This window comes from Carassius carassius, chromosome 36 (assembly GCF_963082965.1).
Source record: "Carassius carassius chromosome 36, fCarCar2.1, whole genome shotgun sequence".
Taxonomy (NCBI): Eukaryota; Metazoa; Chordata; class Actinopteri; order Cypriniformes; family Cyprinidae; genus Carassius; species Carassius carassius.
Genome location: NC_081790.1, coordinates 2752726 through 2774644, shown reverse-complemented (window position 1 = coordinate 2774644; position 21919 = coordinate 2752726). Strand labels below are relative to the sequence as shown.

At 37.3% G+C, this 21919-nt stretch overlaps 1 protein-coding gene across 2 annotated transcripts; it reads left to right on the top strand.

The window, feature by feature from the left end:
* The first annotated feature begins 1159 nt into the window (after positions 1–1159).
* LOC132116908 (mothers against decapentaplegic homolog 7-like) lies at positions 1160–19562 on the top strand. Of its 2 annotated transcripts, none has more exons than XM_059525800.1 (4): positions 1160–1468; positions 5423–5476; positions 9301–9372; positions 18654–19562. In XM_059525800.1, the coding sequence occupies exons 1-4, from the start codon at positions 1444–1446 to the stop codon at positions 19190–19192; spliced, it is 690 nt and encodes a 229-aa protein (XP_059381783.1). In that variant the 5' UTR covers positions 1160–1443; the 3' UTR covers positions 19193–19562. The 2 variants fall into 2 exon arrangements, with proteins under 2 accessions (XP_059381783.1, XP_059381782.1); XM_059525799.1 differs by lacking the exon at positions 1160–1468 and adding an exon at positions 3300–4325.
* Positions 19563–21919: the final 2357 nt, after the last annotated feature.

The following is a 21919-nucleotide window of genomic DNA, read 5'->3' as shown; positions in this document are numbered from 1 at the left end:
TCAAACCTCTCAGTGAAGTGATTCTTCTGCTTTCGTTCCATCAGTTTGGCTTTCAAGTTGAGTAAATGTCCTCTTCTAGCTCTCTAAATCGCTCTTCTGTCGATATAGGGGCCGTGTCGGACCTTATAGCGGCTCCATTAGACGCAGTTTGATGTAGCTTGTGTTCTTCAATACAGCAGGGTAATTATATGAGGTAATTACATACATTCAGAGAGGCTGAACACATGAAAGTGCTGCAGGGATTGTGAGGAGAGGCCCGTCTTTAACATGCAGGCTTTTACACTGATAATGCTGGACATCCACATCTGTTAGGACGACGCTTGAATAGAGAGCTGCCAGGGCTGTTTAAGATTTAGCAAATTCAGTTGAATGAACATTTATTTGTATATTTTCAGATTTCAAACTTAGCCAATTAAATTTAGTTTAGTAATTTTATGTGGTTGTCATTTTTATTCATTTTCATACCTGTTTACATACCTTTTCAGATAGATGGATGGATGGGAAAAATTGCTCAGAACTATTATAGAAAATTAAAATCGCTCAGAGCTATCTCAAAAATATACAAATTGCTCAGAATGATCGCAAAAAAAATTGCTCCGAGCTATCACAAAAAAACAAATAGCTCAATGATCGCAAAAAATAAATATCGCTCAGAGCTATAGCAAAAAGAATTAAAAGATTAAGAAAATCGCTCTGAACTATCACAAAAAAATGTCAATTGCTCAGAGCTATCGCAAAAAAATTCAAATTGCTGAGAACTAGCGCAAAAAAAATTAATTGCTCAGAGTGATCAGAATTTTTTTTTTAATTGCTCCGAGTTATCACAAAAAATATAAATCACATATAAATCTAATTCCTAGGAACTATTGCTAAAAATAAGTCACAATAACTATTGCTAAAGAAATGAAATTGCTCCCAACTAGCAATAAACATTTAAATAAAAATCATTCAAATCTATTACTAAAAAATGCAAACTCCTCTGAATTATCACCAAAAAATAAAAATCACTATTGCTAAAAAACAAACTAACTAACAGACAGACAGAGATAGATACATAAACAGCTTGTTTATACACTGCATTCTCAATTCTGCTTTCGTTCCGCTCTCACAGCGTGACCTTTGACCTCATCAATAGGGTCAGCTTCCTGTGGTCTGTTGTTTGGGTTTCTAGCAGTCAAATGATCTGCTTCAGTGTGAGACACAGGAATTCTCTGAAATTCACATCAGCTGTACGAATCCAGTTAAATACACTTGACTCAATGTGAACACATGCTGGAGCTCATGCTGTATATGTAGACCGTTTATAGTGGTTTTTACTTCTCAGAATGACTGATTCGTACATCAGGCCACGAAGCACATGAAACTGCTTCTGGTTCCTCCAGTGGAGTGACGTCCGTGAGATCTGGACAGAGTTTGAGCTGAGCTGTTCTCCGTCTGAGCTTCATGCAGTTTATTGCTGATCTATCAGGTGAGTCCATGTTTGAAAAATAAACAGCTGTTTTGTGCCTGGAGTCATGAATGTCATTCCCTCACAGGTCACTCAGTGTTGCCAAAACTCACAAATAACTGACATAGGGCTTTTGTAAGACACAATTTAAATAAATGTAAAACATAAAAGCATACATGCATAGATAAAAGAATTCATGATAAATTACAAAAATTACGTAGAAAACAATAAAAGATTTATTTAAATAACAGTAAATCAAGGACTGAAAAATTCAGTAATAACTTAAAAAGAAATTACTTAAGGATAAAAAATAGAAAATTAATACAATAAAATAATGTTAAAATAATGGGAAATATGAATAAAAAACTAATTAGAAATCATATAAAATATTTAAATAAAACTAAAATGTAATGATTTATTATAGATAGAAGGACAGATCTTTATCCATAAACAATAGCAGCCCACCATCATCATCGTCATTTTTCTGATGCCCTGTAGTGAAACACTATCTGTGTGTGTGTGTGTGTGTGTGTGTGTGTGTGTGTGTGTGTGTGTGTGTGTGTGTGTGTGTGTCTTTTATTGAATGACATGAAGTCTGAAGTTGTTTCTTTCACTTATTTTTTTAATTCATTAATTATTTGGAACGTTCCCGTCGTGACGTCATCGCGAAAAGAGGCACGCAGCTCTGATTGCGTAACTACAGTCTTTGTGAGCGCGCACGCAGCCCGTTTGTCAAGCGGCGCGAGCCATTGATCAAAGGTCGCGACCCCTTCAGCAGACAAACGAGCTGTTCATGAGAACAGAGCCCTACACATCATCAGAAAATGATTTTCATTACCGTTACTGACTCTTTCAGCCGTGTGTGTGTGTGTGTATGTACTTTGACAATGTGAAATATTTCTCACCAATAGGCGGCAGACTAAATACAGACAGGAACATGTTCACCCATTTACAAACACTGCCCATATAATAATTATTATTTTTGTTAATATTAAAACAGTTTAAGTATTTTCCCAACATGAAAATAACAATGTACATGTTATGTATAACAAGATTATTAATGTTAATTAAATATTTTTATAAAAATATATATCTTATATTTAGATAATATAATAATTTTAAATAATACGTTTGTTTTATTAGAAAATAATTGTTGAAAATTATTAATTATAATAAAAATAAACAGTAATAATAGTAAATAATGAGTTCAAATAAAATAAATATAATTGATCACATAATTTTACAAGTAATGTATTGATTAAAAAAAAACAATTTACAAAAAAGATTAAGAATAATTTACTATTTTGTTCCAAAGTGTAATATAGATCACGTAGCCTATATCATAAATATATGCATATGTACTATTTTTATGTTATTTCAGCATATTTGTATTTAAATTTCACAATTTACCTACAAGAAATGTTTCCATCCAAACATGTCATGATTGCATCATAAACATTTGTTGAGTTTGTTTTTATTTTCAGTGTGTGTGTGTGTGTGTGTTTCATTCTTAATGTGAATTTACCTGTGCGCCTGGCGCCAGTGTGTGTGTGTGTGTTTCCTTAAATGAGACTTTATAGCACAACAACACAACCAGCACAAACACACTCTAATTCTGCCAGTTACGCTGTAACTTTATAAAACCCGCGTCCCATGCGTCAGTCTGATGGTGCATGTTACTTTGTTTTATGTTTGCGCAACACAATCACTTTTTCCTGCCGGTACTTTTTTTTTTTTTTTTTTAAAGCGACAGGGTGTCTAGACAATCACATGACCTCCGACGCGCCAATGAGAGACGCGGAGACACACGTACACACACACACACGGAGAGAGAGAGCGAGCGCGCGCGCGAGAGAGAGAGAGAGAGAGAGAGGCAGAGGCGTCTGATCTTCAGCTCGTTCTCAGTCCTTCAGTTCTTCATCGACTCGGAAACGTCGCGCGCTCGCGCTCTGGAGACGGATATTTGTGGATATCTCGAGCGTTGTATTATCGTACCGTCCGAATTCTCATGAGAGGTTTTCTTCAGCGCGGTCTGATGTGGATTTAAAGCCTTTTTTCAGTCCGATCCGAGCTGCAGATTTGATGTCAAATGAAGTAAACGGCAGATTAATCATCCCCGATCCGAGCGAGCGCTGTGGATTACGACCGAACTCGTCTCTCGCGGATCGGTTCCGATGATTGCGCACTGACATCAGATCCGAGCTCGTACCCAGCAAACCCAGACAGTCGTTTCAGCGTTTCCCTTTTGGATTCAGTGGGGTGAAATAGTAAAGTCTGGCGTATGAAACGGATCGCGTGCGCTTCTCCTGCTCGCCGTTTCTCCGCCGTCTGCTCTGCGCCTGTGGATTCGGACCTCCGGATCTTCATGACTTGCGGACAAAATGGCCGTTTTGTAGCCGGGGAACCCTCTTGTCGTCCCGCATGTTCAGGACCAAACGATCGGGGCTCGTCAGGCGACTCTGGAGGAGCCGTGCGCCCGCGGAGGGCAACGGAGACGCGGACACCAGCGGCGCCGCGGGCTGCTGTCTCGGGAAACCGGGCGCCAGTAAGCCGAACCCCGGCACCGAGGCCGAACTGAAGGCGCTGACATACTCGATCCTGAAGAAGATCAAGGAGAAGCAGCTGGAGGTGCTTCTGCAGGCGGTGGAGTCCCACGGCGGAGCGCGCAGCCCCTGCCTCCTCCTGCCGGGGAAAGCGGACACCAGGCTGGGTCAGCAGTCGCTCCCGCTGCCGCTGCTGCTCTACAAGGTGTTCCGGTGGCCGGACCTCCGGCATTCCTCGGAATTAAAGAGACTTTCGTGCTGTGAATCTTACGGGAAAATCAACCCGGATCACGTGTGCTGCAACCCGCATCATATGAGCAGACTGTGCGAGCTCGGTACGTCCTCTCTGAGATCTACAGTGTGCTACATCTGCGGGATTTCTCTCACAGACGCGTTATTATAGTTGCATTAGAGGCTCGTCTATACTGAGCGCTCGTATAGGACTGTAAAAACATCCACACAACAGTGGCGTTTAATTACAGCTTAGGATGGAATAGAATCAAATAGAACAGAACAGAGGTGGAAATAATATAGGGGATTTGAACTAAAATAATTCTGGTTGTTGTAAATGTTTCATATAGTGCTTATGCAGTACTATAATAACACATAGCATGTTTATATATATTTATAGACGTATGCGTGTGTGTGTGTGTGTGTGTGTGTGTGTTTGTTTAGGCTAATATAATATAGAATAGAGAAAAGGTTTCAACTAAACGTTATTTTGGCTTTCATATGCAGAAGATCATAATAGAATAGAATGGAATAGAGAATAAAATATAATAATAAATAATATTAGACAATTTTTCTTCTGTTATATATGAAGAGTTAAAAAATGTTATAAATGTTTCCATATCATGTTTTTTTTTTATTCCTGCATTCCAGTTGATATCAATCAAACTGCAGCTTTTACAAAACATGAAAACATGATTAAGGAAGATGAATAAGAACGGAGTTATAAAGATAAATACAAGCAATCGTTTTGACAAATAATGCACATTCTTACATACATCATATTTGGTCTGTTTGGTTCAAAAGCTGAACCAACCGTTTCATCGAATATGTGTCTTGGTATGAGCTACTGATTATAATTATTATTCTTACACACTGATGAATGTTGTGTTTCCATGTGGATAAATGCATGAGAGTTTTTAGCTGGACTGAACCTGCAGTCTGTGGTTGTTCATGTGAAACCCGCCGGAGGCCCCAGAGTTCAGTGAAGTTAGTTTGCAGTGATCAGTGTGTGTGTGTGTGTGTGTGTGTGTGTGTGTGTGTGTGTGTGGAGTCTGGCGCCAGGCGGCCGTGTGTTTATCAGAGCTGTCCTGCCTGTAACCCTCAGCACTACACAAACACTTTTCCCAGAGAATGCCAGGCCTTATCATCAGCCCACATCTCCACTCACAGTCTCTCTCTCTCTCTCTCTCTTCTCCTCCAGAATCCCCCCCACCCCCGTACTCAAGATATCCCACCGATTTTCTTAAACCACCTGGTAAGTTGAAGTTTCATCTTGAATTTAAGCAGATGTGGAGGGTTCTATTGTACATTTACTATGGTATTACCATGGTATTCTCAGTATTTAAATACCATCCCAATGGTTTTTCCTAAACCACCTTAAAAGTTGAACATTTAAGATGATTTGGAATCTTACATTTGTTTTTAATTGAAAACTCCTTGCAACTATTATTTTTTGCACATTTACTATGATAATACCATGGTATTTTTGTACCATTTAAATACCATACATACCTACAGTGTGCTACATCTGCGGGATTTCTCTCACAGACGCGTTATTATAGTTGCATAAGAGGCTCGTCTATACTGAGCGCTCATAGATAATACTTAAAATAAATTTTACATGCGAACGGATGTGGAGTCTTCAAAAAGTTTAATTTTACTTAAAAAAAAATGTCAATGTTAAAAATGTTTGGCCTTTACTATGGTAATACCATTATATTCTCACAATTTACATACCATTCCACCAGTTTCATTAAACAGTTTGATATGTGCAAGATTTTTCTTAAATTTAAGCCAATGTGCACATTTTTTAAATCATTAGTTTGAGTTAGAAAAAAGCATACAATGCAAGTTTTTAGACATTTTCTATAGTTATACCATGGTATTCTGTCCATTGAAATACCATCCCACCAATTTTCTTAAACCACCTGGTGTGTTTATGTTCCATCTTAAATTTGGACGTGGAGACTTCAAAAAGTTTTGTTTGAGTTAAAAATATGAAGGTTTTGGACATGTACAGTGGTAATACCATGGTGTTTTTACCACATAAATACCATGGTGCATGAATATGGTAATCATTTAGTACCCTGCTATATGTAATGATACTCTTTTGAAAATCTTAGTAAGTTTGCTATGCTGTTTAAACATTGTACCATGGTAATAATGTGGTATATGAAGATAGTAATTATTTTGTGGCATGCTTTCATGTATACTTTAGTGTTTCTACCACAGTACTGAATGATTACCATACTTAACTATCACTTCTCTAAGATGCTAAGTGCTCGTAATTGGAGAAAATGCATTAATAGCACAGTATATGAATATGGTTACGATTCGTTGTTTGGTCCGAATGATGCAAGTGGTTTGAATGTTTGTGAGGACTTCAGAAACGTGGATCACATGAAGGAAAAGCTGAGAGAGCTGATTTATCTAGTGAATTAATCTGAGGTTTTGGGAGTGTCGCTTTGCGTCTTTCCTCTGAGCGTTTGCTTTCTCTTTACCCATAATGCCGTTTGGCTCTTGAGCATGTCCTGTATATTGGCTTCAGATAAGCGTGTTTTGTTTGGCAGCGTCCCGAATTAGATTTCCTTCCGATCGCCCCGTAAAGATCCTTCTCAATCCCAGCCAAATCTGCTCGGTTAAACAGTATCACTTACTTATTGAGAAATTCAGCCTAGTTTTGACGAGCGCCTGTTTCGAAATGCTTTCTTTGCGTCCAAATATGTGCATCTCGATATGTTTATAGTTACTAGTGTGTGTGTGTGTGTGTGTGGGAACGACTCTACGCTGACTGACATTGGCTCTCGATCTTTGAGTCATTCTACTTCTATGAATCAGTTTGGGGTTTCGGAGCGACTGCGAGAGAAAGCAAGAGCGTGAACGAGAAAATGCACTGCGGTGGAGGACAGGAAAGACAGTTTGGGGAGGACATTTCCTATGAGGACACACACACACACACACACTTCCATTAGCTGCGTTTGGCTCTTGGACGTGAGACAGAGAACAATAGAAGACGGGCGATTTTCTTTGACTGAAAGAGAGAGTGACATTGAATGCTGGGAGGAAGTTATTCGTCACTTGTTCGAGTGTGTGTGGTGTGTCTCGTTGATAACGTCAGGACGAGGGAGACAGTTTGACTGTCACATTCACACGTTGTTGATGTCTAGGTGCGACGAAATGACCGTTGATGCAAGCGCAATTTGCATATCAATCACTTTAAGCTCTCAGACGCAAACATTCACACTTATAATGACAAAGAAAGCAAAGTTTCACCAAGAACTATTAAAATGTCGTTGGCTTTGCTAAATTCTAGAAGGGTTCGGCTGATTGTGGTTGCTATTTTTGCCACGTCACGCGATCCGTTTACACGCTAGACTCGTCTGATTTGAGTCTTAAAGACGTCTGGATCTCTGAAGGTTCCTCGCTCTCTCTCTCTCTCTTTTTGTGGTCAGGTTCAGGTTTGACCGTGTGTCTCATTAGACTGACCACAGCTCAGGGACTGTGTCCAACTCCCAAGGTTGCTTCCCAAAGTGAAACCATTTCACAGTTTATGCTCACAAATTGGCTAATTTTTGGAAATACTCTCTAACATTACACTTAAAAACCCATCATCTTTACATGTGGAAGGATGTCACCATGGTACACGTCCAAAAGCTCATGATAAATCAATGATATGTCTTAGATGTCAATGGAAATCTTCCTAGAGAAGCGATTCACAAAATTTTGGGATATTGGTGAATGGTTACATAACTTCAGCTATTTAAACTTTTTAGTAAGTGTTTCATTTTGATTGTTTTTATTTTAAAATGTAATTAACTAGTATCTTTTCATTAAATCATGAAGTCCTTGCAGTTTGTGAACCCCAATTTTGGGAAAACAAATTAGACATTAGATGTTGCTGTGCATTATGTATGTATTTGTGAACTTTATTATTTAATCATTATTCATATTTAGGTAGGGATTTACAACTCGACTATTGTCGTGACTCTAGTTTATGTAAAGGCATTAAACCGATTCATGTTTCATCCTACATTTAGTCAGTAAGTGTTTCCCCAAAAGCTAAGCTAATTTGATGTCAAATATGGTAATATTTGTGGGTTAGAGACTCACAATTAGTATTAGCCTGTTGTTTTAGCAATTCAACCCTAAAGTTTTTCACTTCTTAATTTTGTTAGCGTAAACCAAGTATTAACTAAACTGCTCCAAATTTACCATAAATCACTATGTAACTGTTTATTTCTTGATCTGTTATGGGAACCGGTTTTAATCGCGTCTAGCACACTAGTTTGTGTAAAGACATTGAACAAAATTGACTATTTACTAGGAAATTATTCATGTTTAACCACAAATTCAGAAGCTTGCAAAAGCTAATTCGATGAGAAGTCTTGTTAAAGAAAGTAAGTCAGGCTAATGCTAACGTTTGAGGTGTTTTCAAAATCCTAAGCTTGGGTTAGCCTAAGTTAGCAATAGCCTGTTCCTTTAGAAACCTAAAGTTTTTGGCTTCTTATCTTTGTAGCATTAACCATGTGTTAGCTAAACTGCCACGAATAAGATTTATGATTATATTTACCATAAATTACCCAGGTAAGTGATCTGCATTGAGAGACGTTCAGCTTTCATTGAGACTGACGCACTTTCTCCTGCAGTTGTTTGATCACAGTAACTCTAGGATCCTGACGTTAGATCCAAACATATGGAGACAATAATCCAGCCCCGTTTATTAAAGGGTTAACATGAAAGAGGGAGCGACAGAGTGTTTTTCCTGTCTGCTCGCACGCCAATTAGAAATTTTACTGTACACAGTTTTCAAGGCTGCTGCTATTTCCTGACTAGCTCGTTGTTTTGGACTGGATGGAGTATATCCTGCTAAACAGTGTATTGCTATTAGAGTGCAGCCGCTCTCGCTAGCTTTCTTGGCGCAGACTTCGATCTCAGAACTTTATGTATTTTGCATGACAGAAAAGTGGAAGGAGCAGGAAAATGAACGACCCAGAATGAGGCCGATATGTATTTTTGTCCTAAGAACTGGGTGGGCCTTTTAACCCTGTGATTGACAGCTGTCACTCTGTTTCTCCGCAGATTCTCCAGGTTCTGTGCCTGCTTCCACTGAAACTGGAGGAACTGTGTATTCGGCCCCTATGGGGTTCTCAGGTAGGAGCTCAAGACCATCTTTGAACCCATTTGTGCTGGTTTGTTGAATCCTAAACAGAGCTGAGTAGCTTGAAGTCAACCTGAAATCCTTAATGCACATTCCTGATCATATCATGCACATAATTCCAAACAACAGGAATTTGTCTGTGTAATCTTTCATCACAATGTTTAAACTTCCTGTGCATCTAAAAATACTTTCCTGATCCACTGATGTCTGCAAGGCCATGAAGTATATTGGATGATGTTAACTAATAGTCAACTAGGCTTTTTTTCCCCAATTTAAATCAATCGAATCTGTTTGATCAGAAACAGTACCGAAAAATTGCAGTATTATTATTCTATTATAAATCTATAAATGAATACTTGTTCTATTTAATATTATTTTGAATTAGCATTTATTTGTATAATTTATTCTTTAATTTTAGTTTGTTTTATTAATTGTTATACACCTTTTTATTTTATTTTTTTATAAATGTTTGTTTTATTTTATTCCATTTATTTCAGTTAATTGCCAAGGCAACATGTCACATTGTAAATGTATATTTAATTAGAGAGAGAGAGAGACAGAGAGAGAGAGAGAGAGAGAGAGTGAGAGAGAGAGAGAGACAGACAGAGAGAAAGAGAGACAGAGAGAGAGAGAGAGAGAGAGAGAGAGAGAGAGAGAGAGAGAGAGAGAGAGAGAGATTTGTTTGGTCTAGGCCTGGTTCCTGCATACAGATGCTTCTCATTACAGTGACTTTAAAGAGTTTTTATGATGGTGTTTAATTCAGTGCTGGGCGGCGTGTGTGTGTGTGTGAAGGTTTTTTAGATGGGTTTTCAGATAAGAACGGCTAAATGATGGAAGCTTTACATAAACACATGTTAAAATGTGTGTGTGTGTGTGGTGCTCCCTTTCCCTGGCCTCCTCCAGCATTTGTTTTGTGTTTCTTGTTTGTGTGTGTGTGTGTGTGTGTGTGTGTGTGTGTGGGATGAAAGATGGAGTGCTTCAGTCCCGGACAAACGCCTCCTCCCGAGTCCCGACTCCATTTACATTTCTGACTGCGTTTGTGTCCCGCTTTCGTTCAGAGGTGTGTTTTTCCTGCTGAAACGAGTGAATGGAGCTCAGAGACGAGGAGGAGGGGAGGAAAAGAAAGAGGCAGAGGAAGAAAAGTCGGGCTCACTGGAAACACACTCCCAGTGAAAGCGTCTCTCTGACCTCCTAATTCACTCGATGTGATGAGACGCTACAAACATGCTTGAACTTAAATGTTGTATATGAGAGAGTATGTGTGTGTGTTTGGGATTACTGGATGAGAGTCTGAGCACTGTTTGTCCTGGTTAGTCTGAATTAAGAGTTAACCTTAATATATCAGACAGACTTCCTGTGCTGAGAGACAGATGAAGGGTTTCTTTACAATACTGTCTCCTTTAGGTTATGCAATAGTAACAGTATGGCTGCTCGATTATGGCAGAAATCATAATCACAATTATTTTGGTCAATATTGTAATCACGATAATTTAACACGATTATGAGGGGACCATAAGACAAAACTTTATATGAGTGATTTATTTAAAGATATGAGCGCATATCTCTTCCTGAGGAGCAGCACAGGTTCTCTTTCATGCTTTTAAAAACATGAATAAATATAGTTTGATAAATCCAGCATGTCCCATTTTGCAAATAATGTCACGTTACATTATTTTACTGATTTGCATGGGAAATTGGGCTTTTATGGAGGAACGAAAGCTCAGCGATGCAAAACGGGGCGGAAGGGGGCACAATAATCAGTTTATCGCGATTATTGGATTTTTATAATCGTTGCATGCCAAAATCGAAATCGAACCGTTTTTTTTTTTCAATAAATTGCACAGCCCTAGTTAACTCAGCTATAAAAATAGCAATAAAAATATTTAAATAAAATATAGCAAATAAAATAGGAATATCAATTCAAACATTTTCAATTACAGTTGTTAATGGTAACTAATGAAGTAAACTAATACGACCTTGTTATAAAGCTTTTTTTTTTATATTGGCCAAGCCAATTTTTTTAAATTAATTTTTATTTTATTTTAAATTTAACCAGCTGTAAATTACTGTAATCTTTTTATGTTTTTAATCGTAGTTTAGTCATTTTATGTGCTTTTGTCTTTTTTTTTGTTGTAATTTTTTTTTATTTACGCATGTTTTAATACGTTACCAAAATTATTTTATTTAAGTTCTAATTGACGTTTAAATTTTTTGTAATTGTATTATGTGCTTTTGAAATTCGTATTAATTTTGTAATATTTTTACATATTTTTAAATAATAATTTGAATACCTCAATTTAAATCTATTTGATCTCAGATTGTTACCAAGGTAACATTTCTAATTTTAGTTTATAATGAGAACACTTAATGTTTTCACATGCACTTTGGTTGGCTACTATTCTTGAGTTTCTTTGCTTGTTTTTCAAACAGATAAAGTGCAAAATGTATTGCATCAGATCAACTGAACCTCATTGTAACTTGTATATTAAACATCTTTGCTTTCGATGTGGACAAATGACTGGATTTTGGAAGAATCTCTCCCAGCTTCCACCGATCTACAATCAGGCCTTTCTAAACGTCCCGTTAATGTCTGTAGGGCCCTCAAAGACCGTAATCCCCCCTTTTAAGGGGCCTAAACGCTGTTACTGTGGCAACCTGGTGCCTCATTCCATGGTTGTTTGGGTTAGGCAAGGAGGAAAGGGCAGCACAGGAAATGACATCATGCCTCGGAGGAAAAAGCCTTGAGTCTTGGGTTGTGCCTCCCGGGCGCCTCCGCCGAGCGGAAAGAAAACATTACGAGAAAATGACACAAAGCGGCTAGTTGAACGTCCAGAGCGACTTCGTTTGACGACATGTTTTGAACTGTGAACGCTTTGTTGTGCTTTTCGCTCGCTACCAGCCACTTCCTCTGCCATCAAGCTTGGAATCTGACTGCAGCTCTTCATCCATTTCAGGCTAGAAGAGGAACATAGCCCTCAGGATCCAGACACCTCAGCCGCAAATATTTTCTTAAACCGCAATCTAATCACTTAACTAAACACAGAGACAGACGGCATGTTTTCTCACGCACACACGTGATCCGTTCATTCAGAAAGTCTCTTACTGTCTGCGGTTCGACTGGCTGCTTGATCGCAATGAACAACTGAACATCACACTATAATTATTTACCGTCTAAATGAGAATAAAACAGCAACTGGGGCGTCTCCGCTCAACAGGCTTGACTGGTAGTTTAAACCGGGGTCTGGAAGGGAGTGCTGGTGGAGACGGGGAATAGTTTATGGAAAAATAGTGTAAAAAATGTAAACAAATAATCAAATGATAATTATTAAATAAATAGGACTAAAAGAAAGAAATAAAAATGGAATAAAATATGATTAAAATAAGATAAGATAAATGAAAAACAGGCTAAAATAAAAGACATTAATTAAAATAAAACAATAGAATGAGATAAATAAAAATGTGATTAAAATACATAAATTAGGCTTTAAATAATAAAAAAAAAACCCAAGCAAATTAAAAGATGCTAAAATAACTAAATGAAAACATAATAAAATATATAAAGGTGAATTAAGAGAAAAATATAACAATTTGGTTAAAATAAACATTAATTAGATTAAAATAAATAACAATTTTAGTTTATAATAAAAATGAGGGATCTTTTTATTTTATTTTTGATTATAATACATAAAACATACTTTAAAATAATGAATATAAATGAGAAAAAATAAATAGAAAATTGATTATTATAAAATTAGAACTAATAAAAAGAATTAAATCAATTTTTAATAAATAATAATCTGATTAAAATAAGTAATTAAGTACTGTACAGTATCATACTAAACAACATAATTTAATGAAGCTGAACAATGGTGCTAGTTATTCCGATTATCACCATATCATCACTCAGAAAATCAGTCGTGACACCGGATTTAGGCGAGACCGCCATGGCTTTTTATTAGTGGAGAGAGTTAGACTGCTGACCTTTGACCTCGTAATCAACATGATGTCATAAAAGGTTTCCTTTGGCCCGACACTCCCACAGCAAGCGTACAGTATACAACCTGAGCATCATAAAATCCCAGCCGCCTGATCAACGTATTAGATCACAATGGAGGACGACGTGAAGTATTTCCTGTGCGTTGCAGGTTTTCCTGACACTGTGTGTGTGTGTGTGTGTGTGTGTGTGTGTTATGTAATGGCTCTCTGTCTAATTGCCAGTTTCCTTTATTGACTTCCAAACAAAGAAGTTGCCAAACATCTCTGTCCGTCCATCTGTCCGTCTGCGTGTCTTTCGGTGGAGCGAGTGTGAGATTGTTGTTATGATAACTTCACCCGAGGAAAAAGATAATATTTATAGAGCCGTAACTGACACACACACATCAGAGAAGTTGCCTCCGGGTTTGTTTGTTTAATACTATTGGTATTTTGCCTGGCGAATCCCAAACGTCTGCCAGTTGTCTGCAATCATTTCGTCTGCACAAGAACGTGAGCGTTAGCGAAACCCTTGTTTGTAGTTCAGATAATTACCAGAAGAGGCGCTGTGGTGTGGACGTTTTTCTTCTATAGCTAGTTGTAAAGCTGCAAGATTAAATCTTAGTAAATATATGTTAAATATTAGTATTCTGCTTTTGCAGTTGTACTGTAAAATAAAATTACTATTGTTATTCTTGAATACTCATTTTTCTATTTTACAGTGAAATGTTATAATAATAGTAATGTTTCTTATTTAGTACATTTTTTATTTAGTAATAATAATCACAATACAAAGACATTTTTAAAATAATTTCTTAAAAAATTATTAATGTTGTTATTCTTAAATACTCGTTTTTATTTTACAGTGAAATGTTACAAGTGTTTTTTTTATTTTGTTAAATTTATGTAGTCGTAGTAATGATATTAATAATAATCATAATAAATATTTTTGTCTTAAATACTCCGTTTTTTATTAACAGTGATATATTACAATTGTGATACTTATTTTAATATTTTTATTTAATAATAATAATAATAATCGCAGTAACAATATTTTTATTTAGTAATAAGAATCATAAAAACAGTAATAATAGTAATTATTTTTATTTTGTAAATACTTAATTTTTTTATTTTACAGTGAAATATTACAATCGTAAAGTTTCCTATTTTGATTAAAAAAAAAATATATATATATTTTCATATGTAATCACAACATTGTGCAGCCAAGTAACACAACAAAACTGGGGGGGGGGGGGGGGGGTAGATCTAATTTTCTAAAAAAATTAGATATTTTTTCTAAAAACATTTTTAGCTTCTCCGTTTTTGCATACTTGTGTTTCTTGCATCTGAAGACTTCACATCACCCATGTTGAAGATCATTGTGTGCTGCCATCATCACTGGTTTAGGTTTAGGCCCCTGACCTCTGACCCCTGACCTCACGGCAGCTTGCTGGATTCACGTCCGCGTGCCGTCAGCTCCGGCTTATCGTAAAAGAGGCTAACGCCTCCCGTGATCCTCAGCCAGAAAAGAGACGATCAATAAAAACACCGACTTCCCTCCAGTGTGTGTGTGTGGAGACAGACAGAAATAATCATTAACTTCTCCAGACTGCTGAGTGACTCGCGTCTGTGTGTGTGTGATTTCATTAGATGTCCAGACACTTTCTGCTGTTTTTTTGTTTGTTTGATGTACAAAGTGACTGTTTAAAAAGCGGAGTTTCCTTAAATGGAAAAACTTTGCCCAACGACCCCTCAATACACCACTCTGTGTGTGTGTGTGTGTGTGTGTGTGTGTGTGTGTGTGTGTGTGTGTGTGTGTGGTATTCGAGTGCTCAGACCAAAGGGAGCCAGTGTGGACAGAGGAAGGATGGTTTGTTACCTGAGGCAGTAAAGCTCTAAATAGAGATTTGACTTCAGCTTAACCATAAACAAAGACCCTGGATGTGTGTGTGAGTGTGTGTTTGTGTAGAGTCGTTTTGTCCCCTCTAGAAGAGAAAGAAAGAAACTGCTTGGGGGGAAGAGAGAGAGATTGAAAAGGACCCTGTGAAATCAGTGTTATTTATTTATTAGTTTATTTACTTGCTTGCTTACAAATTCTGTACTTCCTCTTGTAGTTTTTCTGGATTTCATTTTATTTTTTCTCAAATTCTGTTTTGTTTGTTTATAAATTTCTGGTTTAATAATTTTTTTATTGTATTTTATTTCATCCATAAATTCTGTTTTATTGTTTCCTAATTATGCATTTTCAATTGTAACTTTTATGGATTACGTTTGAATCATTTAATGGAATTTGTAATCATTAAACAGCCTGTTTTGAATTCATAAAATGTAATATAATACATTATAATTTACAGTAAGACTTTTTCTTTCCAAATAGAGTGCTGTGCAATAGATCTTTACTTTATAAATTAAAATGTTACAGTAAAAATTTCTTGATATTCTTTAATATATTAATGTTAAAATTCATAGGCTAAAATCAATATTATTTAGTCAGTTTTTTGACTGTTTGTTTTGAAGACCCTTGAGTTTCTGTTTCTGTGCTGTAATGAACTCATAGAGCTCTAGTTGAGAGTGTTTGGACTAATAGAGTTCAGGATGTCAACTGAAGGCTTGAGGCTGTAGAAGACATGAGGTGTGTGTGTGTGTGTGTGTGTGTGTGTGTGTGTGTCATGTTGCACGCTCTATTTCAGGACACTCTCTGCGTCTGGCTGTCACCATGTCATTCAGGGTGACACTGTGGTCATCCAACCGACCGACACAGAGACGCCACACACGCAGTAGTAAATTCATAACTTATACTCACAAATCCGTACACACACACACACACACACACACACACAAACTCAGAGGTCTGTTTGAGGTATGATTTGTGTGTGTTACTCAGATTTGCTTGCTGTACACGATGTCGTCAGAGAGACTAGTCAACTATTAAGGCTGAAATAGCATCAGTCTGGAGCATAGCAACCACACACACACTAAACATTAAACTGCTAGTTGTGTCTCAGTATAATGGCTCCTCTTTGTAAAGAGCTGCCTCCATATAATAGTAAACAGGAAGTAGATGCTGTACTGTGCTTCAGTGATGGTAATACTGTGAAATAATAATATATATATACCATGGTATTGGATTGGAATTGCTGTGGTTTTTACAGAGTGTAATATGATGCTCATCTGAATGACAATTTGTCATTCACAGAGTCTTTTATACTCACCAAGACTGCATTTTTTTTAGATTAAAAATACAGTAAAAAATTTTTTTAAATTTATTCCTGTGATAAGATGTGAATTTTCAGCATCATTACTCCAGTCTTCAGTGTCACATGATCATTCAAAAATCATTCTGACACTATCACTGTACCATGGTACTGCCACAGCATAAAGTATTAACTTGCTGTTATTTCCTATGATTCAATAATACTGTGTTATTTTAATATATGCCTTGATACGGTTTGATTATTGTATTCACATACAATGCTACTTAAATTGCACTGTAAGCCTTTCAAAGCATATAATGGTATTACTATGGTAACATGTCCAGACAAGCATGTTTGTAAGGGTTATAATGACGGCTTTACCTACTCTAGTCATCAACTTAGTCTGGGTTGGTGCGTAATTAACTATCCTGTTAAATTACGGCCTACTAACCAGATCTGAGATTAAAGAGAGACCGTCCTTACTGTGGACAAACAAAGAAAGAACTGCTTAACTTTAACATTGTATACTAACCCGGACGTCAGATCGATTTTTGTTTTCACTGAAATCAAAAACGTTGCGCAAAGCATGGTGTAGTAGAAAATACAGAGCAAGATGTGGACCAACGTGTTACCACTAGGCGGCACTAAATTGCATAAAGTTCATTGCATTATTATATATTTGGTGTGTCTTCTATACTGTTACATCACAAAGTTCAGAATGGGTGTTGACAGCGGATTTCTCTCCTATCGCTGTTAAAACTGCCGTTAGTTGGTGAGGGCGAGCACAATTGCAGATTTATTGTTGCGTTGACGTCAGAACATTGTTCGGGTTGGCGTACGGAACAGAGGCGGCCCAGACAAATGATAAGCAGTACTGCTAATGTAAACAAGCGCTGGAGGCCAGTGGCGCGGCTCTGTGCGGGGCGGCAGATTCCTAACATTCCGTCGCTGCCTCTCGTCAACGCTGAAATTAAGGATACAAGATATGTTTGGCAGAGCTCAGGATGGTTTTCCTGGACAGAAGTCATGCGCTGGTGTGAATGTGTGTGTGTGTTTTCCTTTTTGTGTTCCCATCTAATCTAGTCAATTTATCTCCTCAGTTCTCTCCTTCCTTATTTGACAACACTTGAAAACTCTAGTAAAGCTAGTTTCTGATGGTTCTTACTGGTCTAAGTTGGTCACAAACTATTGGTGGTTTTGGTTTTAGCCCAATAGACCACCTTGGACCAGCAAGTACCAATTTGACCACCTTGATCTAGTATCTTCTGGTTTTTCCAGCAAGGATTCTGTGAAGTTCACTTGATGAAGTTAAATTGGCATAAATAATATTTGGTTCTTGTTGGAAAGTCTAGTGAAGCCAATATAGTATGGTTCTTACTGGTCCAAGTTGGTAATAATCTATTCTAGATGGTAAATCAGTTGGCCTACCCATTGGTGGCCTTGGTTTTAGCCTGGTAGACCATCTTGGTCAGACTGGAAGAGCTTGTAGACCACCTTGGACCAGCAAGTACCAATTTGACCACTTTGAGCTCAAGCAGGGATTCAGTGAAGTTCACTTGATGACGTTAAATTGGCATAAATAATAAATGGTTCTTGTTGGAAAGTCTACTAAAGCCAATTTACTGATCCAAGTTGGATATAATCCAGTCTAGATGGCCCTACCCATTGATAGTCTTTGTTTCAGCCTGCTAGTCCATCTTGATCAGGCTGGAAGAACTTGTAAACCATCTTGGATCAGCAAGTATCAGTTTAACCCTCTTGATCTGGTATCCTCTAGTTTTCCCAGCAGGGATTCATTGAAGTTCACTTTGATGATATATTTAATAATTGGCTCTACTCTTTACTTCCTTAATCAACACTTTGTTCACTTTTCCTCTGTTTGAAACTCTAGTAAAGACAATTTTCTGATGGTTCTTACTGGTCCAAGTTGGTCATAATCAAGTTGGTTAATCAATTGGCCTACCCATTGGTGGGATTGGTAGACCAGAAAGTATCTGGGTTTTCCTGGTAATCTGGGTTTTCCTTTCTTTTCCTTCAGGGATTCAGTGAAGTTCACTTGAAGTTTAACTAGCATTATGAATAACCATGTTTTTCTTCTCTCTCTGTAGATTCCCTGGCTCTTCAGGAGCGTGGAGAACAGCCTCATTGGTGTGTGGTGGCGTACTGGGAGGAAAAGACCCGCGTTGGGCGCCTATACTCCGTCCAGGAACCATCTCTGGACATCTTTTATGACCTACCTCAGGGCACAGGCTTTTGCTTGGGCCAACTCGCCTCCGACAACAAGAGTCAACTGGTGCAAATGGTTCGGGCCAAGATCGGCTACGGCATCCAGCTGAGCCGCGAACCCGATGGTGTGTGGGTGTATAACCGGAGTTGCTACCCTATATTCATCAAGTCAGCCACACTGGACAACCCAGACTCGCGTACGCTGCTGGTGCATAAAGTATTCCCCGGCTTTTCCATCAAAGCCTTTGACTTCGAGAAGGCAAGAAGCCTTCAGAGGCCCAATGACCACGAGTTTAGCCAGCAGCCGCGGACGGGCTTCACCGTGCAGATTAGTTTCGTGAAGGGCTGGGGGCAGTGCTACACCAGACAGTTCATCAGCAGCTGCCCCTGCTGGCTGGAGGTCATATTCAATAACCGATAACAGCGAGCCCCAGCCCCTCACCACGCCCCCCATTCCTTCATGGAGACGGACTAGCCCTTACCTTCTATGGACTATGTTGTCTTTCTGTTTTGTTTTTCGTGAGAAGTTCTCAGAAGGATGTTTTACGAGAGAAATGGAAACCGGAAGCTCACTCGGACTTGTTTAATGAATGACTAAGATTTAAGTGAAATAAAAGCTAAAATGTATTTTATGTTAAATATAAATATATTATTACCTGTAAATACGAAGTTTTATATGCATTGTTATTTATGTATTGTGCAATGTGTTGATGAGAAAAAAAGAGATGCACTTTGCTTAATATAAATGCAAACAAAGAAATGCCAAAATAAAACAAAAAATACAGAATACATCTCTGAATTTGTGTTTGTTTTGCTAATCCACTAGTTATTTGCTAGTTGCTAATCCACTAGTTATTTGCTAATCCACTAGTTAAGTCTAACTGTCCAGCAGTTTTATTTCTTAGTGTCTTTTTTTTCTAGTCTTGTTTTTACCCACAAATTTTAATATTTTTTCTAATGCTCAGCTCTAAATTATTTGTTAAATAATATTTAGTGTTTATTTTTTATTATTCAAAATTTTGTATTATTCCAAAAATATAAACAAACATTATATGTGTATAGTGTGTATATTTTTCTTATGCTAAATTATAAAAAATATTGAATATATGCAAGTATACATATATTAGATATTCATATATATAATTTATTACATATACATAAACTATATATATATATATATATTCATATATATAATTTATTACATATACATAAACTATATATATATATATATAACTCTAGTCTAGTCTAGTAATCATGATCAACTCTAAAAGTCATGGAAATTTATTGGTCAAAAGTGGTTCATGTAGATAGAAACTCTCACAACTAATGACCCACATTGCTCTTTATTTTCAGAATCGCATTTTATTTCCATCTGTGTCATGTTTTAATACTTAATGAGGCTTCACAGACAATGTGAATGAGCTCCTGTGAGAGAAAATTCCCTCAGTCTAACTCGAATGCCCCGTGGGCCAGTTGTGTGCAAGGAACAGCAGGTCTCTGGGGGAGGGGAGCGTCTGCGGGCCGTCTAGACGAGCGCCACACCTCCTCCTGCCGCTCCTGATATGGACGTCTGCAGGGGGGATTACAGCGTAAGCCTGTTCTGACCCGACCGGCTGGCCCTGAGAGACCTACATTCACCAGCCCAGACTCCCACAGACCTGAGAGCCACGGAGACAAACACAGCCATTATTTCATGATGAAAACATAACAGTAAAAATGTGGGTTTGGTTCTCAGTCTGTGTCTCTCTCTCAGGTCTGTTCGGAGCGTGTTGGTGACTAAAGGGTATTCCTGGGTATTAGTGTCATGGTGGTGTCCTGGTCTCTGTAATCCAAACTCTCCTAATGCATCTAAAGCTTGTGCTGGCCAGGAAACCTGGACAGATGCTTCGACCCGACACCAATACCAAGAGCTTATTTATTCCCTTTCTGATAAACAACTAACTCCACAAAGAGACTGAACCATGAACACACCAGCTAATTACACCAAAGACTGAACTATTACAATTAATGCATTAAAACAAATATTTGTTCTTATGCTGAGATCTAAAATATTTGTAAAAAAAAAAAAATAATTATTATTTATTTTATTATTGTTTAAAAATATATATGCATATATTTTAGGTGTCTTAATGAACTTAAAAATAGGAATCATAAATGCAAAATATACCTTTATGTAATATATATATATAAATAAATATAAATAAAATATATTCATGAATAATAAAAACTTCTTAGTATACATATCATAATATGAATTTATGTAATATGTTTAGTAGACAGAATATAGACATTTCCCGTGAATTTTGACCCATGAATCACATTTGTCCCCAAAATAAAATAAAATACACTGAAATAATAATTGCAAAATTCCAAATACAGATAAAACACCTGTGTAAAAGTAAATACTGAAATTCCTTAAATTGACTTCCATCAAAATCCCTTCAATCAATCAATCAATCAATAAAATAAAATAAGCACATTCCCATTCACTTAACTACTATCTAATGACGGATAATAACATATTACTTAAATGTTTTAGTAATACATTTCAAAGAACAGGTGTACTGAATTTAATTTAAAATGTAATTTAGTTTTCATTATTACAAACAAAAATGGTTCTTAACATAGGAATCGTTATTGTCTTTAAGCAATATATATTTCTATTTTGAACACAGATGAACGTGTGTAATTGCATGTTACAGCGACCGACCGCACAAGCCAAAACCTGCTTCACTTCACCACACTAAACCACAAAGTCACTTTATCTGATTTCATATTCTTTTGCTCTTTCTTATCAATCAGATAATGCCGTTGCCCTCATATGCCGAGTGTTTTCGGTTCGCTCTTCACACGCTACGACTGCTACTGACTCCGACGTGGAGCCGAAGCGTCTGTGCGTCAGTCATCCACCATCCTCCACCGAGTTCAACAAATCATTCACCCAGTTATGAAAAGACTGCCATTATTTACTTGCCTTCATGTGTTTTCAAACTCGCTTTGAGGAACTTGTCATGGTCCAAAAAAGACAAAAGCACGCTAACCGTCATCTGTATGACTCAAATGCTGTTTTTCTAGACTTCTATATTACATTTTAATAGTCATTTAACAGCTTTGTATGAGGGAATTTAAGTGCGTTGAAGCTTTGAAA